Source organism: Melanostigma gelatinosum (assembly GCF_949748355.1).
Source record: "Melanostigma gelatinosum genome assembly, chromosome: 11".
Lineage (NCBI taxonomy): Eukaryota > Metazoa > Chordata > Actinopteri > Perciformes > Zoarcidae > Melanostigma > Melanostigma gelatinosum.
In genome coordinates this window covers 8579629-8602752 of record NC_136644.1, presented here as the reverse complement: position 1 = coordinate 8602752, position 23124 = coordinate 8579629, and the positions used below count along the sequence as shown (strand labels likewise).

The 23124-nt window shown below is 45.1% G+C and overlaps 1 protein-coding gene across 1 annotated transcript in view; it reads right to left on the bottom strand.

Moving 5' to 3' along the window:
- Positions 1 to 23124, bottom strand: part of pcdh7a (protocadherin 7a) — a 45387-nt gene that overhangs the window by 4750 nt on the left and 17513 nt on the right. Inside the window, exon 4 of the mRNA XM_079278974.1 lies at positions 1487 to 1688. Coding sequence (XP_079135100.1) covers positions 1487 to 1688 — 202 coding nt within the window. The remainder of the gene's footprint in view (positions 1 to 1486; positions 1689 to 23124) is intronic.

Here is a 23124-nt window from a genome sequence, read left to right as displayed (position 1 = left end):
GCTTTGTTTTTTTAACACTCAATGGCTGAAGGAGGAGGAGAAACAGACCCATATTATACAATACTATACTTTATCTTTACGTGAACAGCAGCTTTGGTAAGTGAAGTGCTTTTGTTTTTTTTTTACATCTGCAGTAGCGTTACTACTGTGTTCATTTGTCTATGGTGTCGTTTTTATGATATGGTGAATGTTGTTCCCTCTGTTGTGAATAATATTTGAATGGCTCGTGCTCTTGAGTGTGCGGTGGAATACGTGTTTTAGCGCTGCAGTGTTGATGCATTGATTTGTCATGCTTTGTTGTCATGTAAATATGTGTGACTGGTTCTTGTGAGTTTGCTCTTGTCATTGTGTTAATTACGTTGATTTTGACGACATGCATTGTCCGTCAATGACGAAGCATCCCGTCATTCATGTTTTTGTTTCATTTTAAAAAGCAAGAATTATGGTCTGGAGAAATGGCTAAACGCTGCGGGGAGAGTTTTCAGTGCTGCTGCTGTTGCTTTATCTGCTCAGCTAATTTCGTGTGCGTCCCAGAACACACGTGGCTCAGCTGAGTACAATGTTTTTGTTCCAACATTGGGTGGGTTGCCAGGTTGAGCGCAGTGGCTCCACCGAAAGAACATTATATTTCCCACAATTTAAGCTTCTGCATCTTCCAAATGCACAAGTATTATTCAAACGTATTGTTCGGTTCGTCAGCCTCGTACCGAGCGGTTTAATACGTGTATTATTACAGCCCTAGAAACAAATAATAACCGTAGGAGGTGGTTCAACTGTTGTAGGACAGCACTGAAGACCCAGGTATACAATGCACGGCCCGCCACTGCAAACAATTAATTCTCTGTTCAATCCCTCTCTCTATCTGACGGTGAAGGAAACTTATTAAAACTCCACAATATTCTCAAGACTCCGCACGTCGGTGAGAAAGCAGCATTTAACCCCACAAGTACAGTCAGCAACACACCAGGGCCATAGTGACCTTGGTGTGTTGCTTCACTTGTTCCATCACTGGCGTGAGTGTACACAGAGAAAAGAGGAGAAAAATATGGAATTTAAAATGAAACAATAAAAAAAACGTTGTTGTGTGCTAGTCTGCATCCTTGACAAAGGATGCAGAGAGAAGATGAGAGAAAAGGGTAAAAACACAATTTTGTTGGTAAAAAGGGAAGTTTTGGGCTGCCGACTGAAGGCAAGGCCACCGACGAGCAAACCGTTAGCTTTTCAGAAATACGCTTTTCAGGTGACTCACACGCCTTCACACAAACACATGTGCAGCACACACACATACACACACAGGACATTTATTCTATAAAACACATTCCCGTCATGTGAGGAGAGGAGAGGCTCCTGAGACCTTGGCAGCATGCAGTGACTGTGTGTGTGTTTTCACAGAATACAAACGATGAAAGTATCTGGTGGCCTCGTGACCGCAATTTCGGAGTGACTTCGATGAATGTAATTGGCTGTTTTACTGTGCGACTCTGACCGTTCTCCACGTGCTCCTCATCCCCCACGCTGCCCTCCGGTGTGGTGCGCTCGTAGCCCTCCTCCGGCAGCGGCAGCGCTCCGATCCGCGGCCCCGACGAGCTCTTGCTGCTCGGCGTCTCCGAGTCCTCCAGGCCGCTGTCGTAGCAGCCGGCGTCCTGGGGCTGGCTCACTACGGAGAAGGTCACCCGGCGAAGGGTTCCCTGCGGGAAAACAGAAAACACACAGGATATGGGATTAATCATCCTGGATTCTAAATCTGGGGATTAGGCAGGAGGGGTCCGCAAGGGGGTCCGCAAAGACATATTGAGATTATCCGAATCGTGTTCGCCTTGATTATGAGCTTCGCTGCGACAATGCAGGGTAATAGCCGTCAACCAATCGCGGCGGTCTTTCAAAGTTTTCCATTGACTTTTAATCCCAGTTTAGATTAATGCTGCTGGATATGGCGGATGTTTACAAACCTCTGGCCGGCCTGGAGACACTTATTTTTCATCTGGACTGGAGCCCAGTAGTAACAGCTGGGCGATATAGAGCCCACTGTCAAAAAAATACTCTGAAGTGAAGGCAGATTCTATATTTTTTATGATTGTCAACAAAACCTGCAATGCATTGAGCTCATTGACAAGTCCGGTCTGTGTATCCAAAGCCCGACGTAGATCCGTCGTTTTGAATCAAACACATCGTTGCAATGGGCGACGTGTTCCGTTATAGCCGATGGCATTGGGCACTGTGGGTTCCTTTGAAGTCGGTCCCGGCTGCACCAACCTGCTGTGTGTACAGAACGGGTTGTGTGCATAAATATTCCCCAGGTGACCAGATGTGTATTCATCCGCAGTTTTTTTAAGATTGATATCTTCTGAAGGCTGGATAGGAACGTTGGAATCTACTGAGAGATGGATTAACGCATTGTTGGTTTTGGTCTTTTCATTGGATTTGTTAACAAAGTACAGAACATCATCAGCCTTATCCTTTACATTGTTTTCATTTCATATTTTTTTTGTTAACCCTTTAGCGACCTCTATGTTGAACTTAATTGGGATCTCATATAGTGATAATAGTGATAATAACGAAAAAATGAGTTTTACTGTAAAAGTGGTGATGATTCAGTAACGAATCACATCGTTCGCTCAAACTGAGCATCGCACCTGCTGCGATTTCAACACTCAAATCACCCCAGTCTAGTTAGCAGACCGGTTTTCACTTTGGAGGATAAAAAAAGAAGAAGAGCATAATAAATCCATGCTGAGAGAATATCAGAAGGAGTTAAATGACTCCGTCTGGCCTGGAGGGATCACTCTGCACCAGGAAGCCCATTTCTTTACAACGCCCCTCCTATCTCCTCTCATGCTCATTTGTCTATTCGCAAGAAATGACATCCCTTTCAATTTAGATATGCTTTGAAACACGCGGCATATAGCGAGAAAGTGAGGGGAACAGAGGGAAGACGCAGATTAGGGCGGAAAAAAAAACAAAAAACCTGAACTGGGAACGTCGCCTCGGGATAATCTGGAGGGAAACGGATGGACGGCTGGCATTAAAAACCCAAACTAAACCAATTGTTCTTTTCCTTCCAAACACTCAAAGAGAAATGGAATGTTTCACCTAATGCACAGCTAATTAATTAAGTAAGGGAGTGTGTGTGTGTGTGAGCACTTGTTTCTCCCGCCATTTCTTGAAATAAAGGGATGAGAGAAACAGACAGCAGAGCAAGACTGAGGAGGAGCCATTCGATTCTAATAGAGAAGCAGCAGCCCTTGGAATCGCAGTGGCTTCATCTTGACTCTCCGCAGAGAGAGAGAGAGCAATGTATTTTTAGAGCATTCGTTCAGATGAAGCAGTCCGACCTCTTTTTTTCAGACCAAGGGGCAATGGCACAGAGAGAGAAGAAATGGGCGAACAAGTGAGAGAGAGAGGGAACGGGTGACGATCACGATTTGTTTTCTTGCAATAAGAAAGAAGTTAATCGTTCGATCTCATCGCAATACGTTATCATGTTTTTTCATGATGACAGAATAATTATTTCATGATAATGATGGTTAAAAATGAAATGATCCCTCTCCGGCCTTCTATTGCTAACGATAGCTAACAATGGCTAACCTGGTTGGAGCAAGCCACACTAAGTTTCACGAGTTGTTGTACCGTAACGCCGTCAACTCAGGTGTGACGCCATTGCCAAGTACAACTTCCGATTCCCGAGGTAGATGGAACGCATTCCACGAGTCTACAGCCATGCTAGCAGCTCTGTGAGACAATGCTAACATAGGGATGCTAAGCCAGTGCTGGAATGTAACTAAGTACATATACTCAAGTACTGTTCTTAAGTCTTAATTCTTTTTTTGTACTTGTACTTGTACCATTTCATGCTACTTTTTACTTCTACTCCGCTACATCTCAGAGGCAATTATAGTACTTTTTACCCCGTTACATTTCAGTCACAATTTTACATACTTTAAGTATATTTTGATGCTGATACTTACACTAAGACTTTATTTCTTATTTCTTAAATGTAGTATTACTACTTTTACTTAAGTAAAAGATCTGAGTTCTTATTCCGCCACTGTGGTAAGAGAGTAAAAGAGAGTCAGCTTTATGACGTGGCGATCGATGATGTGTCCTTGACCTCGTTATGAGTCCCTCTCCTCTTCCCCACAGCAGGCTTTATTGACCCATAACTCCATAAACCCCGTTTTTCCCTCCTTTTCTCTCATCCTCCGTCCTCTCCATCTGAAAGTCTTCTGCTCATTGACAAAACCTCTCGTCTCTTCCGCACAGTGTGTCTCTGTCCCTCTGGCCTCTCACCATTGTTGTCTCACTTCTTTTTCTTCTTCAAAATGTGTCCTTATACTCGTTCATTCATACCTATACTACCACCCCCCCCTTCCCCATCATTTCCTATCAATAACCTCTTTTTAAAGCTTCTGTCCTCGTTGCTCATATCTTAAACAAATCTCTTTTTATTTCCTGTCTGCTGCACCAGCTCATCTCTTCCTCCAAAAAAACACAAGCGTCCCTTGATGTTTTCCCAACCTGACTCACAAAGCATGTTTGTGTGCGTTTTTTAAATGTTTTAATGCAATGAATGTTCTTAAATGTTTTTAAATCTCCTTTTCTTTTGCCTTATGTTTTGATGCTTTTAATGGTTTCATGTGAAGCACTTTGAATTACCTTGTTGTTGAAATGTGCTCTACAAATAAACGTGTCTTGCCTTGCCTGTGCATGCTTTTTATTATTTGTCAAGAGCTATCGGAATGAAGACTGATTACTAAATATCTGAACGTCGACACACACACATACACAGACACACACACACACACACACACACACACACACACACACACACACACACACACACACACACACACACACATACACACACACACTTTCGAACACAGACACATGCGGATGAGTTGGCTAAGGTCCAGCGTGGCCTATGAATTCATGCCTGATGGAATATTAATTGAGTTTGACGGAGGACATGAAAAAATCCTTCCCCTTAATCTGACACGGGCCATTACAGTTCAATACTGACATGGGAGCTTCGCTCCTTTGCAAGGCGCGGAGAGCGTGTCTGAGTGGGCGCGTTGAGTGCGTTTTGTGCGCGCGTGTGTAGCGCAGCCGTACTGTACAAGCACATGAGCATTCCTGATACAGTATGTGAGATCCTGTGAAGTTATTTCTGGCAGAAAGGTATGAATCAAACCGATGCATGATGGGTCTGAACTCAGAATCAACGTAACCATCTGAATGTTGCAGCTCTGAAGGAACCGTGAAAAGAAAAAAAGAAAAAAGCTCCCAATATAGCTTTCATTTCAGTGCTAGAGTTTCCGGCGCACGCGCGCGTGTGTGTGCATATGCTTACGAGTGAGACTTCGCACCTTTGTATTTCACTGCGTTGTGTGAGACTTTAAAAGACTGCAAGGTGTATGTCAGCCTGTGAGAGTACACGTGTGTGTGTGTGTGTGTTTCGCAGTTCGAGGTGGCGCATATGTGCGTGCGTGCGCAGGTTGGCTCAGTCATCAAGGTAATTAGTGTGTAAACCTCCTCGCTGTCGGTTCAAAGAGAATTAACGAGCTCTGGTTAATTAACAGTCTCCCTCTCTTCTCGTGTCTGCGTATTCAACACGTGTGCGTTTTTTTGCGCGCGTATGTGCGACATCTGCGCGTCTGACTGGTTTGTGCGCGTCTGCAAGCGCGTTGGGACGTGTGTGTGTGTGTGTGTGTGTGTGTGTGTGTGTGTGCGTGTGTGTTTGTGTTGGTCTGTGCCCTGCCACGCGCTGGTCTGCATAATGAATTGACAGGATGCGGCTTATGCATAAACCAAAACTACAAATACGGTTGCAGGACTCAGCCCCGTTTCCCTTTTGGCCCTCTGCTCAGTCTCGTTTGTTTTTCATCATCTACGCAGAAGAGCCACCATGTTGCGCCTGATTATGTATACGTTTGGTACATATAGATTGGTTCCTCTTTAATACAGTATTTCGCTCATACCAACACTCAGGTCATGTTGCACGCAACCAGAGCGAGGATGTCATGTATAATTTTAGATACACTGTTTGCTGTAGAGTCAACATCCAGCACAATAAACTCATAATTCATTTTCTGCACCAAAATGAGTTATTTAAGGCTGATGCCAACAATTTTTATTACGATCGATATCCACCGACAGTGTGTGATTGCTTTTTGCTCTTCAATTGATATTTGATCGAGTGGATGTAGCCAAATGAGTTGAAGAGCACTGTTCAATAATTGCATTTGGACTAAACAGCTCTGCGATTGATTCTAATTACATATAAGACGTTTTTTCTTGCCTGCTTGCTTTTCTTTATTAAAAATGCATCAGACTGTGACAGACGGAATTCATATGTTTTAATGAGGGATGATATCTTCTCATATTTCACAAATGTTCATCGGTTTTACGAAAGCCCGTTCTGGCGTGGTGGATTTTGTTTTTTTCTTCGCCCACTTGCCTCCATGTTGCTGCACGTTAGCGTGTGTTTCTGGAGGCAGAGGAGGTTTCAGGGGAGTTTTTTTTTCTTTTTCTTTCCTGTGCTGAAACGAGGCAGAAGTCGGACAGTTCCATGAGCCAAATGTCAATCAAGCAGACACCTGGCATCCAATTTGTAATCACTCCCTCCAAGACGGCTGAGTTTTCCTAACGTTGACTGAGGGGTGTAGCTCAGCGTGTTAATATCCCCGCCGGCCGTCCGTCACTGGTGGTTTCAACCTGCGGACGTGTGGTGTTTAATGCCAAGCATCCATACGCCTAAATATGATTATTTTCATGCCAGAAACAGGATTGTGACCCGATACAGAATGTCTCAATTAAAAACCAGATTTATGGAATTCTTTAAGTGGCTTAGCAGCTCCAGTAGGCAGGATGACCAATTGAATGATTAGAGAAGGTTCAATTAAATAATTACTTAAAAAAAACCACAATTTTAATACGTGAATAAATGCTTAGAACACGTTCAAATGCTTAGTTGTCCGTACTGGACAAGCATGCTTCTGATACTCAATGCAAGATCAATCGTCTATTATCACGATTCATGTCATCAAATTACGTCAGCTCATCCTGTCTCTCATAACACGATAGCTTATTTACTACCTAAAAATAATTGAGCTGATTAAATGTCAGTCTTCTGCACATCGCAGCGATAACAGAATACGTAAGGTGATATTGCACTCTGCTTCCACAACGCATAATGAAAACTAATATGCTGCTGTTGACACCACATGGGTATGGACCCAGACTTCATATCTGGAATGCTGATCAGGGCAAATTACCTTTGCCTCTGCTCTCTTGTTTTGCCTTCCGTTTAGAGTGCCGCGCTAATGCAGCCAGCAATCGTGTGTGTGTGTGTGTGTGTGTGTGTGTGTGTGCTCACTCTCTGAGAGCGGAGCGGATGTTGGAATGAGTGAGTGAACTGGGAGTTTATTATAATTCAAACATTCTTGAGATGTGAAGAGTGTGCGATTGTTTTTTTCTGTTTGATTTTAAAGCTTTTTAAAGCAGGAACGCCGTCACTTTGCCAGATGAAACTGTAAAGATGCTTTGCGCGGCGACACTAACGGCACGGAAGGATGCACATTGTTGTTTAATGTGTATATTTAAAGTGAACAGAAGACGTGGCTCTGCTGGTGGCATGCTTCAATGTGTTCTTCTTTGCCACTCTATGGTTTTCTATCACTTTAAGTGAGTTACCATTTAGATCCTCACATCCTCTCCAGATGTCTTCTATTATCATCTTAACAGATTTTTTTCCCCCGCAAGCACCTAAAAGTGTGAAGTTTGGTGGAAACTCATCTCAGCACTTTTGCTTTTTTACCATCCCTTTTCATCTGTGCCAATGAGGCAAACTAATGGAGGGGTGGAGACAGTGAAATATCCCGACAGGAGGCATCTCGTGGGGGCCTTGCGAACAGGACAGATGTGTGAACAATTTATTTGAGGATGATATATTTACACTGGGTTATTTAAATTTAGAACTCGTCTGGAACTGTATTTGCTGTAACGTTGGGGGGGGGGGACGCGTGCGCGGACGCTAGAATGCAGTTTCCCCCGGGCTATGCAGGAAAGAGCAAGACGGCCTGTTTACACGCTGTGCGCGTCGGGTCAAGCAGACAGGTGAAGACACCAAGTGGGAGAGAGAGAGAGAGAGAGAGAGAGAGGGGGGGGGGGGGGGGGGAGTCACACGATGAATAAAACAACCTATAAATGGGTGAAACACAAAGACGGGGCTGGTAATCAGTGCGTGCGTGTGGCAGCCTGTGGAAATGTACCAATGATGAAAGGGGACCCGACTTGTACAACTCTGACCACAGACGGCCTGAAGTAGAAATGAAGAGACAAAGAATACCGTTTTGGGGAGGGGGAGAGAGGGGGGGAGAGAGGGAGGACCGCTGTGGTATTTGCAGAATGCAGAAAATGGTTTGGAGCAGGTTGAGACTCGGCTCGGGTAAAAGGGATGAAGCAATACGAGCGGCATTTCTTCGGCTGTCTGACTCACAGATGTTGATGAGCCGAGGCGCCTTGTTGCCACAACACACACACAGACACACACACACACACACACACACACACACACACACTGGCTTCCATGCGGATGCCGTGAATCCACACATTAGGCACACCTGCTTGCTTGCGCTCACACTCGCAGGTGTGCACGTACACACTCGCTGGCACGTTTATAACTATGCAGGCGAGAGTGTGTGTGTTGCAGTGGGACCACCTCTGCAGTAAGAGCAGTCCCTCCCTCCTCCACGCTTCTGCTTTACCCCTATACCCCCCCTCCCATATTTCTCTGCTTCCTCTCACCCTCCGCTTTGCTCTCCCTTCTCTCATTTCATCCTTCTTATTCTGCAGTCCACCCCCCCCCTCTTCCCTTCCCCCTCTCTCTCTCTCTCTTGCTCCCCCTAGAAGCAGGTGATGTAGAAGGGTGCTCAGCAGTATCTGACTATCAGGGCTGCCTCTGTGAGAGGAATGATAATCACTGTGCTGCACTGCAGAGAGAGAAAGAGAAGAGAGGGAGCAAGGGAGAGACAGGGAGAGGGAAGAAGGGAGGGAGAGGGGAGGCACGCGGCTGAGGGAGAGGGGGGCAAGTGCGGCAGTAGGCAAAATGATGCGAGGGGAGGTGTGTGTGGGGGGGGGGGAGGCAAGAGAGTGAGACAAAGAGAAAAGAGGGAGACAAAGAAAGAAAGAAAGCCACAGAGGATTACGGACACGGAGCACTGCTTTGGTAACATATACCTCCTCTGTGTCGTGTGCCCCTTCTTTCCCCACCTTATCCTCCTCCACTCCCTCCATTGTTAACCCCCCTCCTCCAACAACATCACTCCTGCCGCCACAATAGCTTGTAGTACAGAAGCCCCGCGGTATGAGGGAGAGCCTCAGCCTTGTGTCTGAGCGCCAGAGAACATTAACTGCAGCAGCGAGGTCATCTGATCGGCACTATGCGGTCCCTCTCTCCCTCCCTCTCTTTCTCTCTCTCTCCACACTCCTCACTCCTCTCCACACTGCTGCAGTCTGCTGCCTGCTGCCCCTCCCCCCGGCGGAACTGCCGTCCACGCTGCTTACCGGCACGCCCGTCCCGGCAAATACTTTTTGCAACGCGTGTCCGCTGTTTGCCGGAGCCTGTCGTCCATAAATCACTTCCTCTTTCCGGGAACAATTAAAAGCCAAACCCGGCGGCCACTGCTCATCAGCGCTCTCCTAACTAGCCACTGTGAGTGTGTTTGTGTGTGTTTTTTAAGGTACGGTTTTGTGTGTGTGTGTGTTTTATGTGGAGAGACGCAGAGAGAGAGCAACACCGCATGCGGGTTCCACTGCATCGCCATCCGCCACAGCTTTTGTTACCATCAAGCTGTCCACTCTGGCATTGAGCTTTCTCCCTTCTCCCCACGTCTCCATCTGGGCTCTCTCCACCCTGCAGATACACATTGAAAATCACTGACTCTATTCACCGCATCGGGCCTTTGAAACGTTTATCCTTTTGTGTAGCCGTGGCTGTCCGTGGGGGACAAAACAGAAACAAAAAGCTGAAAGAGCGAGGACGCGAAGTGAGGCTTACCGGACAAATGCCCATGATTCAGATTAGCTCCTTTGTTGGTGTTGTTGGTGCGATCGTGATGTGCATTGCTTTCCACTGCTAGTCCCTAAAACAGTCATCTCTCTTAATAGCCATGACAGCGGCCATTGTTGAGAAAGACGCAAACAGGATGGTGGCGTACAAACCGGCCTTCTGTGTGCGTGAGTAAGAGAGACCATGCATATGTATGCCTGCTATTTAGATGGCATTTCACTGCCCAGTCTGTGTGTGTGTGTGGACCATTAGACTAATAGTATGCGTGTTAGGAACAGGCTTTCCCCACCCACTGCTATTGTCCATTAAGCTTGACCAGAGGAGAGTGAACAATGGCTTCACTGTGGAGGCCAATGTATGAAAGAGTAAAAGTGAGGATGAAGCTAAAGATACGTTGTCCTGCAACACACACACCCACACACAAACACACTTACACACACACACCTACACACAGGGCTGGCAGATAGGCACACACACAGAAGCACAACCTCCCTGTTGAGAGTGATTAGGAGTGCTGCTGTGAACAATAGACAGAGTCAATGAAGGACCTCGGAGACATCCGGATACAAGAGCGAGGTCTCTATCCCCCCCCCCCCCCCCCTCCCCACACCCCCACTTCCTCCCCCATACTTTCTCATTCTCTACATCCTGTACACTCTCTCCTCTCTCTGTTTCTCAATTGTTATCACCACAAGAAAAAAGGCCTCTTTCTCTTCCACTTCCAGTAGTTCCAAACAATTTTGTATACCATATGCTCTCTCTCTCTCTCTCTCTCTCTCTCTCTCTCTCTCTCTCTCTCTCTCTCTCTCTCTCTCTCTCTCTCTCTCTCTCTCTCTCTCTCTCTTTCTTTCTCATACATACGCGGTTTCCTTTGTGGCGCCCCTGTCTCTTTTTGTAAAACGGGGCAGACGGGCTGAGCTGACAGCGGCTGACGCGCCGGGACGCCGTGGCAAACTGAAATCCGCCCTGTCAGTTTAGAATCAGGGTCACTCATTTTGCAAGGTGAAAGATAGCTCTGGCTAATGTGATGTCAGACACAAACAAACAAACACTGCTCGGGCCTTTGCCGCGCGCACACGCATGCACTCACGCCCTGCTCTCCAGGAGGGGACCGCATCGACTCACCCACCGACACGACCTCAAATGGTAACGCGGCACATCTACGCGTGAGAATTGGACGTGTGTGTGTGTGTGTGAGCCACACATCGGCCCTATCACCCCTCCCGTGACAGACACAGTGCCACAGAAATGTCTTGGGGCGCCTCGCCCAACGTCTCGACAATAGTCTCAGTGTGTGTGAGTGACAGAGGGTGACTCGGGGACACAGAGGGGGCGTTATGCCGGGTAGACGCTACGCACGCACACACACACACACACACACATTAAAAGAGAGAAGACAGTGCGCTCTTTCTCTCCCCCCCTGCGCTTATTCCTCGCTCCCTCTCTCCCTGACGCATGAGACTCCATCATTCTCACACTCTGTCTCCTTTGACGCAGAGGAGAAACATAAAACTGCTCCCTCTCTCTAGCTCTCTTTCTCTCTGTGTGTGTGTGTGTGCGTGCGTGAGACTGTATAATTAATACGCCTTTCATTTTGTTTGAGCTATGAAGTATGCTTTTGGTATGCAAACAGACCTCTTGCATGCGAGAGAGTGTGTGTGTGTGTGTGTGTGTGTGTGTGTGTGTGTGTGTGTGCGCTGTCTAATACACCAGGGAGTGAGTGCAGCGGCGGGGCCATTGAGCAGATGGGAGAAGGAAGGAGGAGAGTTAATGACAGAGCGAGGGAGAATCCGACCCGTTTCCCATCGATAACCTCACGCCGCACTTCAAGCGCATATACGCACTTGGGCTCCATCTTTGCAGGAGCCTTTGAAAAAATGATGCTTCAGCATTGAGGTTAAGGAGCGACTCCAGTGAAGTGGTATCCGGCAGGGTTTCAGAGAGCCGAGCCTCTGCTGAGGAGTCGGCCGGATGATTATGCGACTCCTGGCATTAAATTAAAAAAAAAAAAAAGGAAATGTTTAGAGATGCTAATTATTCCGCAGCTACTGCAGGAAAGGAATTAAGCAAAGCAGTCGAAAACATGTTTGCTGCAAACTAGAACTACAGGTATATGCCGCTCTAATTAGTCGTTATGAGTCAACAGTAATGTATGTGTGCCTCAGCCTTGTGGGGGGATTTGTCAACAGGGATGCTTTGTTTTCAGGTCTGCATGTTAAGAACTACTGTGATTGACGAGCAATGATTTGGCCTTTCAAATGTCAGAGACAAATGTTAAAAATGCCAGTAACCAAGTTGATGACGTTAAATTGCATGTTTTAGCCAACCAACGGTCCAAAACTCCAAAATATTTAGTTCATCATCACAGCTGACGAAGAGAATGTTAAAATATCCACATTTCTGAAACTACAGCGTGTGAATTTCTTTCGCTTTGCTTTAAACAAATGACTGAAACAAATGGCCCGGGCAATACGGATAGTGTCGGGGTAACTTTTGGTACTTTCCCAAAACATTTACACAATGAGATTTGTGATAAATAATCATCAGTGATGTGGAGATAATGCTTAAGTGGGTAAAGGCAAATAATAGAAGAGCTAGAAGAGTCTGCTAAGCTTAGACAGACGATATCTAGTCTCAAATCACAATATCAATATATTATCGATACATTGCCCATGCCTACTTGGACAATAAACTGATTATCAAAACGTAGTAAATAACCGATCAATCGTGGAATCCTTTCAGCTCTAAACTACTTATTTTGCATGGTGACGCTCTGCTGTGAAAACCACGTATCTTTCTTTCATTAATGACAATATAGTCTTGCTTTAAGCTTGGAGACCATTCGCTTATGAGATAATCCAATGACTTTTTTAAAGCCTATAAAAGAAACGATTATTTCACTCATTAATCCTCCACCAAAACTGGAAAAAATCACCCAAGACGCGTGGCTTTGACAGGACAGCAACAGGATCTCTATAACGCCAAGATACAATTTGCATGACTTTGTAGCGAAGAGCTTAATCTCCTCACCGGCTAATGTCAACGCAAGTTAGGACGTGCTTTGTGCAAATTGGTTTCCTAACAATCCAGATCTCAGATTCATATTCTACATAGAGCCCCATATGGGAGTAGCGGATGAATTATTAAACCATTCATAATGATCATGCCATGTGAGAGGCAACACCACTGTGTGAAAACTCACGCAGAGCCATTTTGCTGCAGCAGCGACTCTCACGCATGAAAACAACACGGCCTCTTTGATACCCACTTAGTAGTTCAGTCAATAATTTGGAATTCAACGTTTGATCACCCTTGAAGCTGATGCTGCTTAAGATGTGGCCAAGCAGCACACTTGACTTCCGCCTTTTAGAGGAAGAAAAATACCCGCCGAGAGCATGTTCAGGTGAAATCGTCGATTCAACATAATTTTTTTGATGGAAGGCTCCCTGCGACGGCTCCGCTGGATTATAGAAGAAAAAGAAGAAGAAAAAAAGGCCGTCGTCAGCGGAGGCCGGTAAGAAGCACTCTCACACATCTCATTCTAATCAAAGCCTGCTCTTTTTAAACAGCCGTGAACGCTTTCATGTTAACACGACACCGCGACCAAAGCTTTAGTCGTGCTTCTAAAAAGCGACTGACCGGTCAATGGGCGCGCGCACGTGTGTGTGCGTGCGTGTGTGTGCCTTGCACCTGACAATACACCATATCTGTGTCCACACACTCGATCCGCGCTTCTCATCTTACCGGTGATACTGTGTGTGACTCCCCCGACCCGTGCATGAATTTGCAAGCAATCCCCCACCGTGCACGCTCGCGCGCGTGTGTGTGTGTGTGTGTGCAGGAATGTGTTTATTTTTCCAAGCCGTCTCAGGTTTGTCAGCTCAGTTGTGAGCATTCTTTTTCATCCAGCCAATTAGAGGTTGCCATTTCATCCCCATGGAAACCTGTTTGGGGCTCCAATTGGCAAATAGATTTGCATGACTTTGATTTCTTTCCCCGTGTGTGTGTATGTGTGTGTGTGCGCGCGTGTGCTTGTGTTTAAGTTTGTGTGTCTGTGAACGTTCAACAAGAGATGTTATTTTTGTCGGTTTCACTTTTTTTCCCCAAGTGCTGTTAGCCGCCATCTTCATCATATCTGTGTATTTGTGAAACAGGAGAACAGATCCTCTGAAATCACGTGTGACTCGTACCTGCACCGGCGCTGACCCGTTCAGAAGCAGCTTTGCTGGACTTGCTGTGCAATTACCGCGCTGTAACGGGAGCGAGCCATTGATTTACAGTGCAGTTTATTTCATCAACGTTCAGTGCGTTTGTGTCTGTACTCGGAGGGGTTGCAAAAAAGAAAAAAGAAAAACGTGTTATCGCACATGTTATGGAAGATAGCGGTGGTTCACGTTATCTGTAATGGCCGCGGGAGGGGAGTTAAAATCAGTGCGGTGTGTGAGCGTGTGATTATGTAGTCCGCACGAGTACGTGTGTGTCAAGTGGGTCAAACTATTTTTAAGCCTCCGTGTGACGGCACCAGGGGGGATTTCTCTCCGGGCGGCGTGACCGGCGAGCTCTTGTAGTTCGGCTCTACCTGTATAGGTGGTGCGCCTCTTATCTGGTCTATTTCTGATAGGAACAGGGCTGAACAAAACACACACACACACACACACACACACACACATATATATATATATATATATATATATATATATATATATATATATATATATATATATGTATATATATATATATATATATATATGCACACATGCATTGAAAGTGGTTTACTATGGGGCATTGCTGCAGGCAGAGGCCAGCCCACTCAGGTTTATGTAACTTCTGTGATAGGGCAGGTAGAAAAGCTCTCATTCTCTCACACACACTCACACTAAAATAGCCCGAAGAGTCTGAGCTGGCTTTACTCCTAAAGTGAAGACCCCCCCCACCCCCCCACCTTCCTTCTGACCCTAGACCCAGATGCCTCTTTTCAATCATTTTCTGTCCATCTCCTTCTCCATTCTCTCCATCACTTCCCCTCGGCGATACCTAAGAACACATTCTCATCTTGTATCTCCCTAAACCACTCCCCCCCTCGCCTCCCTGCCCGGATCTCGTAACCCCCCCCCCCCATCCATCCCACATTTTTTTCTTTCTAAGCCATGGGTTCTGACCAGGAATTTTCTTTTCTCCTCTTCCACTCACTTTCATGTCTCTTCCTCTCCGCCCGTTTTCTCTTCCTCTATCTCCATCTCGATCTTCTGAGTTATCTATATTCCACCAACAATTCTAAAACAGATGGCTACACCATGCCCGGGGCAAAAACATTGGCTTTGGACTACAGCGCTACCGGGGCTTTCACACTCATGCAAGATCTAATAAGCTGATATCCGGCGAGAAATGTGCTCCGATTCGCCAGTGGCAGAAATGCATAAACCATATTGCACAGTGCAGATATTCACACCTTAGGCTTATTCCTTGGTAGCGTGCTTAATTGTATCCAATTGGGAGGGGGTAAAAAATGAAAAGCAAAGTTTAAAGTGACTTTAACCACGAGCTAAAACTGAGGGAGAATGGGGAGTACGAAATCGAGAGGGTTGCTACTTAAGAGCCATTTGTAAAATTTAAAGAAACTATTAAGTGTTGTAAAAAAAAAGAATTTGGGACCATTAAAAAAGCACGTCGTGAAAAGATGGATCCAGATGGAGAGTGATGCAAAGAGATGAAACCACTTAGGAAGAACAGAGAGATCAATCAGAGGATAGACAGACGGAAGAGGAGGATGTGTGTGTGGTGGGAGGGGGGAGCACACAGACATTGGGGATGGAGGGTTGGAAAGAGGCACTTCTTCATTGGATGACTTAAAGAGCAATGACGTGAGAAGCAGACAATGCAGGCCGCTCGTCTATGTAATCGTCAATCATTCACAATGCTGTGCTTTTCCTGTCATCTCAATTCTATACGTTTTGTTTGAGTCATTCTGCAGTTTGTATTTTCAGGTCTGCATGTGCTTGTGGGCTTAATGTTTTTGAGTCTGAACATCATGTTCCTGTCTGTATACCCGCTCGCACATTTGTGCATTCATTTGCATGGCCGCAAGCTTCGTTTTCTAACTTGTGACGTTGGAAAAGAATAATAAGGTGCAGGTGTCTGTCTGCGTGTTCACAGACTCCTGACAGGTTTACGGCCTTTACACACTGAAGAATACACCACACGTGAATGCGTAAATACTCGCAAGCAAATATTTCACATCAAAACTATTCATACAGGCAGTGATACAAATTTGTTGCAACACTTTTTCAATAAAAGGGTTTTCAACATTGTTATGCAGGCAGAGGACCAACGGGATCCTATTGACCCAGACCAGCGTCTGGCAGTCTGTCTGAGGTAAACTGATGTGTAGCCTAAGATACTGTGAGCTTTTATTGAGTTTCCTTTTAGAAAAATGATCTGTGTGAATGTGCTTCTGTTAACAGTTACGCAGTGAACTGTATATGCAGAGGGCTTTTATTGTGAAATGGAAGACTGGAAGGAGTGGATGTGGTCTGTAGTCTTCTCCAAAACAGCATGATGTTCATTTTGTAAATGATGGTCCATTTAGAGTCAAATAGACCATAAAGCGGATAAATGCTTGAGGAGGCGGGCTTACTGTGATTGACAGGTCGCTGCCGCGTGACCTAGAGACGTATACTGCATCTCTAAGTCCCTCCTCCGCATTCCTAATATGGTAACTTCCGTTCATTGGTTGCGAAAAAACAACATGGCGTAATCCAAGATGGCGAACTTGAGGCTTCATAACGGCAGTCCACAAACCAACCGGTAAGAAGCGGACTACGTCCATAGACTGTGGTCTATGGTTGTTGTACACTATGGTGTACTTTTTGAATTGTCTGTTCTCCACAATCTGATTGGTTGATGCCTGTAATCGCAGTGCGACGGCTCAGGAAATGCCGCTTTTTCGGCAAGTATTTATGAACATTCTGTATGAAAACACAGTTTGAAAACGAAATATTGACGTGCAAATGAATCGCACAAAGCGGGGGACATTTAGCAGTTTGGTTGGCGCTGCAATACCACCGATGTCCGTTTGTATACAAGAGCCCAGGCTAATGATGTCACAGAACCAGGTAAAATACCTAAAATAAACCCTAAACATGTGACGTGTGAATCTGTATAAACCCTCCAACAGAGGGAATGAAGGCAATGGTCGGCTTTCTGTAAGATAAAGTGCTTGTTGGATTGTTGTGAAGTAACTTTCCAAACAGACTGTAGTGGCCATTTGTCGGCTAAATCAAACTTAAACAAATAATAATCAAACGCCACTGATGCACCGTGGTCGGTATCTTTACGCAGCCAGAAGAGAGTCAAATGTCCAAGCAGGATTCAATTTTGGTGTATTTATTAAATAAAGCAAATAAAACAAGAAAACAAACTAATTAACAAACTCCTGTCGTGCTGTCTCTCCTGTCCTGTGTAGCTGGTAAAAACTATACGCCCACCCCGGTGCATGCTGGTCCTACCTTTCTACTTGTTTAAATAGCAACAGGTGCCCACAGTAATTACCCAAAAAATAATAGAAACAAACAAATTACTATTAAAGAGAAAAATAATCTTAACATATGAAACATCTACAATAATTAAACAATACTACTTATAAATGAAATAACAAAATACAATATCAAATAAATAGCTCCAACATTCCGGCCCCTAATTGTGCATAATATCACAATTATTATTCTCAAACGAGCTATTCCTATAATAAACATGACCTAAAGTTAATCTTCTTCTTGACTCCTACAACAAAAAGAAAGATTAGAGAGAGAGAAAATAGAGGTCGAGAAAACATCAGTCCATGATGTTTAGTCTGCTGCTTCCAAAAGCAGACAGAGCTTCGTCACCGGCCTCTCCAGAATGCTGGTCCTGGTTTGAAGTCGCACAGACCGCACCAGCCCCTTTGTATCTGGTCTTGCCTCCAAAACTTTTCCCATCATCCAAGATCCTCTTGGAGCTGTAGAGTCCGCAACAAGGACAATGTCTCCAGCAGTGAGGCTTCTTCTTGGCCTTGTCCACTTTTGTCTCTCTTGCATTATAGGCAGGTACTCAGAGATCCATCTCTTCCAGAAGAGTTCAGCCATGTACTGTACTTGCTTCCACCTTTTCTTGATGTACAGATCACTTTGAATGAATAGTCCTGGTGGCATGATTGGTTTGCCTTTTAACATTAGAATGTGGTTTGGTGTGAGAGCTTCAAGGTCATCTGGGTCATCTGAGACTTTTGTGATGGGTCTGTCATTTAGAATTGCTTCAACCTCACAGAAAATAGTCTGGAGCCCTTCATCGTCCAGAATTTGCTGTTGCAGAACTGAGGTGAGAACACCTTTCACTGAACGAATCAGGCGCTCCCAGATGCCGCCTTGATGGGAAGCTGCTGGGGTGTTAAAGTTCCATTTTATGCCATCCTGGACCAAAGCCCTTTGAATTTTGTCATGATTCAGAACAGCCAGACTTTCCTTCAGCTCCCGGTTGGCTCCAACAAAGTTTGTGCCATTATCCGACCTGATAGTGGAGACTGCACCTCGTCTACAGATGAACCTTCGTACTGCATTTATACAGGAGTCTGTGTCTAGTGTATATGCCACTTCCAAATGCACAGCACGACTGGTAAGACAGGTGAAAAGCACTCCATATCTCTTCAGAAGACTTCTTCCTCTTTTAACATTGATGGGCCCAAAATAGTCAACTCCAACATTTGTAAAAGGAGCTTTATCAGGCAACACTCTCTCCTCCGGCAAGTCTGCCATCTTCTGTTCACCAAGCTTTCCTCTGTTGCGTTTACAAACAACACAGTCAGATATGACTTTCCTGGCAGCGGAATTTGCATTGATGATCCAGTACTTTTGCCGTGACCTTGACAGCATGTGATTTCTTCCAGCATGTCCCAGCTGATGATGGATATGGCGCAAAATCAGCGTGGATACATGCAGGTCTTTGGACAAAATAACTGGATGTTTGGATTCTGCTGGCAGTGCTGCTTTACTCAGCCGACCACCAACTCTGAGAATTTCATCATCCATTACTGGGTCTAGTTTGTACAGCGGACTTTCTTTGTGGATGTTTTTAAAGCATCCTTTCAGTGAGGCAATTTCAGCTTTGAACTTGTGTCGTTGTACATATTGAATGATTGACTGCTCTGCCTTAGCAAGATCTTCAGGTGTTATTCTTTGTCCTTTGAGTGTGGCTTTAAAGCTTTGAACTTTTCTTTCCACTTCATGCTCCTGATTCTTCAGATCGTCCTTTCTGAGGCCTGCAGAAGCACAAAACTCCTTTCTCTTCTGTCCCAATAACAAGAGACGTTCCTTGACCTTCAGAAACCAAGCCACAGATGTTTTTAGTCTAGTCCAAGATGAAAAATAGTAGATCAGGTGGTTGGTGGCATTTTCCAAATCCTTGATGATAGCATTTACCATTAAGTCCCTTTTGACCTCTGGGTCATCTGCAGAAATCACATCAAGATTCCCATCAAGTTTAGGCCACTCCTTCTTTGACTGATAGAGAAACTCAGGTCCACTTATCCATCTCCTGCCTTTCAGGAAATCCTCAGCTCTCATTCCTCTTGATGCTTCATCTGCTGGATTATCCTTGGAACCCACATATCTCCACTGATCTACATCTGCTGCTTCTCTGATGAAAGAGGTTCTGTTTGCCACAAAAGTGTGGAATCGTCTGGTTTCACTAGAGATATACTTAAGGACTGTTGTGCTGTCCGTCCAGAAGACTGACTTCTCCAGCTTGAGTTGCAACTCCTTCCAAAGCATTTTATCCACACGAACTGCAAGAACTGCGGCCGTGAGTTCCAGTCGAGGAATTGTGGTCTGCTTTAGTGGGGCAACTCTGGCCTTTCCCAAGAGAAATGCAACATGTACTTTATCATCAGTTTCCAATCTCACGTAAGACACAGTTCCATAGCCAACTTGACTGGCATCAGAAAAGTGGTGAAGTTGTGCTGTAGCAGGTTCTCCAAAGTCTCTGGGCTTAATACAGCGGTCCACTTTGAACTCAGACATCCTTTGCAGGTCCTCAAGCCAATTAGACCATTGTTCAGCGAAAGAGTGGGAAATAGTGTCATCCCAACCCAAGTTTCTCCTACAAAGCTCCTGCAGTAACAGCTTGGCTGGCATGCTGAATGGGGCTAGAAATCCCAAAGGGTCATAAAGTGAGCTGACCACTGACAAAATGCCTCTTCTGGTGTTTGGCTGTTGTTGTAGTGATGTCCTGAACTTGAACTTGTCAGTTTCAATGCACCACTCTAGTCCTAGTGCTCGCTCCATTGGAAGTTGGTCTGTATCCAAATCCAGTTCCACCATTTCTTTTGGTCTTTTGTCCTCAGCGATTGACAGCAGCACTGTGCGGCTGTTGCTGATCCATCTTGAAAGATTGAATCCTCCTTTATGACAGAGCGCATTCAAATCTTTGATTATTTGCAGTGCCTCCTCCTCTGACGCCATGGATTTCAGGCAGTCATCCACATAAAAATTATGTTTGACTGTATTTGTCACTTCTGGAGGGAAATGTTGGACATTATCATCTGCAGTTCTCCTCAAAGCATAATTTGCACAACTTGGTGAGGATACAGCTCCAAACAGATGTACTTTCATCCGATACTCCAGTGGAGACTGCGCAGTGTCACCATCAGACCACCAGAGGAAGCGGAGAAAGTTGATGTGCTTTTCTGAGACACGAACTTGATGAAACATGGCTTGGATGTCGGCCATTACTGCAACGGGCTCTTGCCTAAATCGGACGAGGACTCCAATAAGAGTGTTAGTGAGATCAGGTCCCTGCAAGAGCTGGCAGTTCAGTGATGTCCCTTTAAAAGTTGCTCCACAATCAAAAACAACTCTTAGTTTGCCTTTTCTGGGATGATAGACTCCATGATGAGGGATATACCACACCTTTCCATCACTTTGTTCGAGTTGATCAGCAGGTACCATCTCAGCATATCCTTGAGTTATCATGTTGTTTAGGAATGCGGTATATTCCTCCTTAAATGGAACATTCTTGACAAATTTTCTTTTCAGGCTTCGGAGGCGCTGTTCTGCAACACAGCGATTGTTAGGCAAGACAGAATTTTCCTGTCTGAAAGGTAAGTCAATACAGTAATGGTTTCCAGTTAATACTGTTGTGTTGCTCATAACATTCATGAACTTGAGGTCTTCTCTGGACATTTCAATCTGCTCCTCTGATGATCTCTCATTAAAGTCATGGTTATACTGTTTAACCAGCATTCCTTGCAGATGTTCCACAGAGATTCGGTTGGCTGTTACAGCAGGGCAGCCACTCTTACTCCTACTGCTCTCGCCGCGAAGTGGACCATTAATGACCCAACCAACTCTGGTTCTGACCGCATAAGGTCCTTCATCCTGGCTGTTTATCAGCTCCCAAGGCTCCATCACTTTTGGAGCATCAGTTCCAATTAGTAGCTCAACACCTGCGTCAATGTCGTGGAGCTTAACATCCTTGAGGTAAGACCATTGATCAAGATCCTCCTCTCGTGGGACGTTGAGTGCAGAAACAGGCATGCTCCTTTGAGTTAAAACATCAGGTAACTCAATGAAATCGTTTGTGCTCATACCAGACACTTCAAGGCCTGACAGAATATGTGCATTTACGATCTTCTTTTGATTCATTGTTCTCAGCAGAATACTAGTCCTTTTACCCTTCAAGTTCAGTTTTCTTGCCAAGTCCTCTGTACAGAATGTGCCAGAACTCCCTGGATCCAAGAAGGCATATGTCTGCACCGTTTTGTTACCTCTCTGGCTCTTGACTTTGACTGCGACAATAGAAAAGATGGAATTATCTTCATAACCAGCCCCGATATGGCCGCAGGTTTGAGACATGGTGGTTGAGACACTTGGAGGGCTCACAGACTGTTGGGCTTGTTGAAAGGTTGTTCTTTTGTCTTGCCACTCTATGTGAAGGACTCCTGGGTGCTTTTGGTGACACACATTGCAATCCAAGCGACTCCTGCAGTCTTTGCTTGTGTGGCCTACTTTCAGGCAACCAAAACAAATACCCTGTTCTTTGATAAAGTTAATTTTATCACGATGTCCTTTAACTTTAAACTGTGAGCATTTATCCAATGAGTGACAACTTTGTTTACAAAACAGACAGTTGTGAAGAGAGGAAGACGTCTTGTTTCCTGTGTACTGAGTGATGACTCCTTCTTTCACTGCAGTAACGTTGGTGGCAAAGCTGCTTCCTTTTTTCCTTTGCTTCAAGTAACTAACGTTGGAGACCTTCAAGTTGGTAGGTTGTGAGTCCTGAATGTTGCCAAACAGTGGATCTGAGGCAATTCTGACTTGTTTTTCAATGAAAGCAACAAGATCCTCAAACAGTGCTCTCTGGCCACGTCGCTCTTGCAGATCACAAGCAACATTTCTCCACCGTTCCCTTAACTTATAAGGAAGTTTCAAGATGATGCTCCTCATATTAGATGGTAGGTCCAGTTCCTTCATATGCATCATTTGCTCTGTTAGATTTGAGCATCCTCGAAGAAACAGGGAAAATGATTGCAATGCTTTAAGATCTTCACTTTTAACAGGCGTCCAGCTGAGAAGCTTTTCCATATACGTAGATGCAATTTTGTATTCGTTTCCAAAGTGCTCTGCGAGAAGACTTTTGGCTCTATGGTATCCCTGATCTGAAGGTAGATGTTGACAACTGCACACCAAGTCTCTTGGCTGCCCCCTGGTGTATTGTTCGAGAAAGTGCAAACAGTCACTCCAATTAGTTGTCTTCTCCTCCACTCCATTTTCAAAAGCTCTGATAAAAGACCTGTACTGAAGAGGGTCTCCATCAAACACAGGAATGTTTCTTACAGGCAGGACAGAGCACAGATTTTGCTGGACCAGCAGAGCAGCGATGTCATTTTGTCTTTGCATCACATTTACAATGTCATTCTGATGGGGTTGAGGTTGCACAAGTCCTGCTTGACTTTCATTCACAGTTTGTGTCGTTTGACCTGGAGAATCAGTCTTTACGAGCATCTCATCAATTAGTGTGTTTGACCTTTG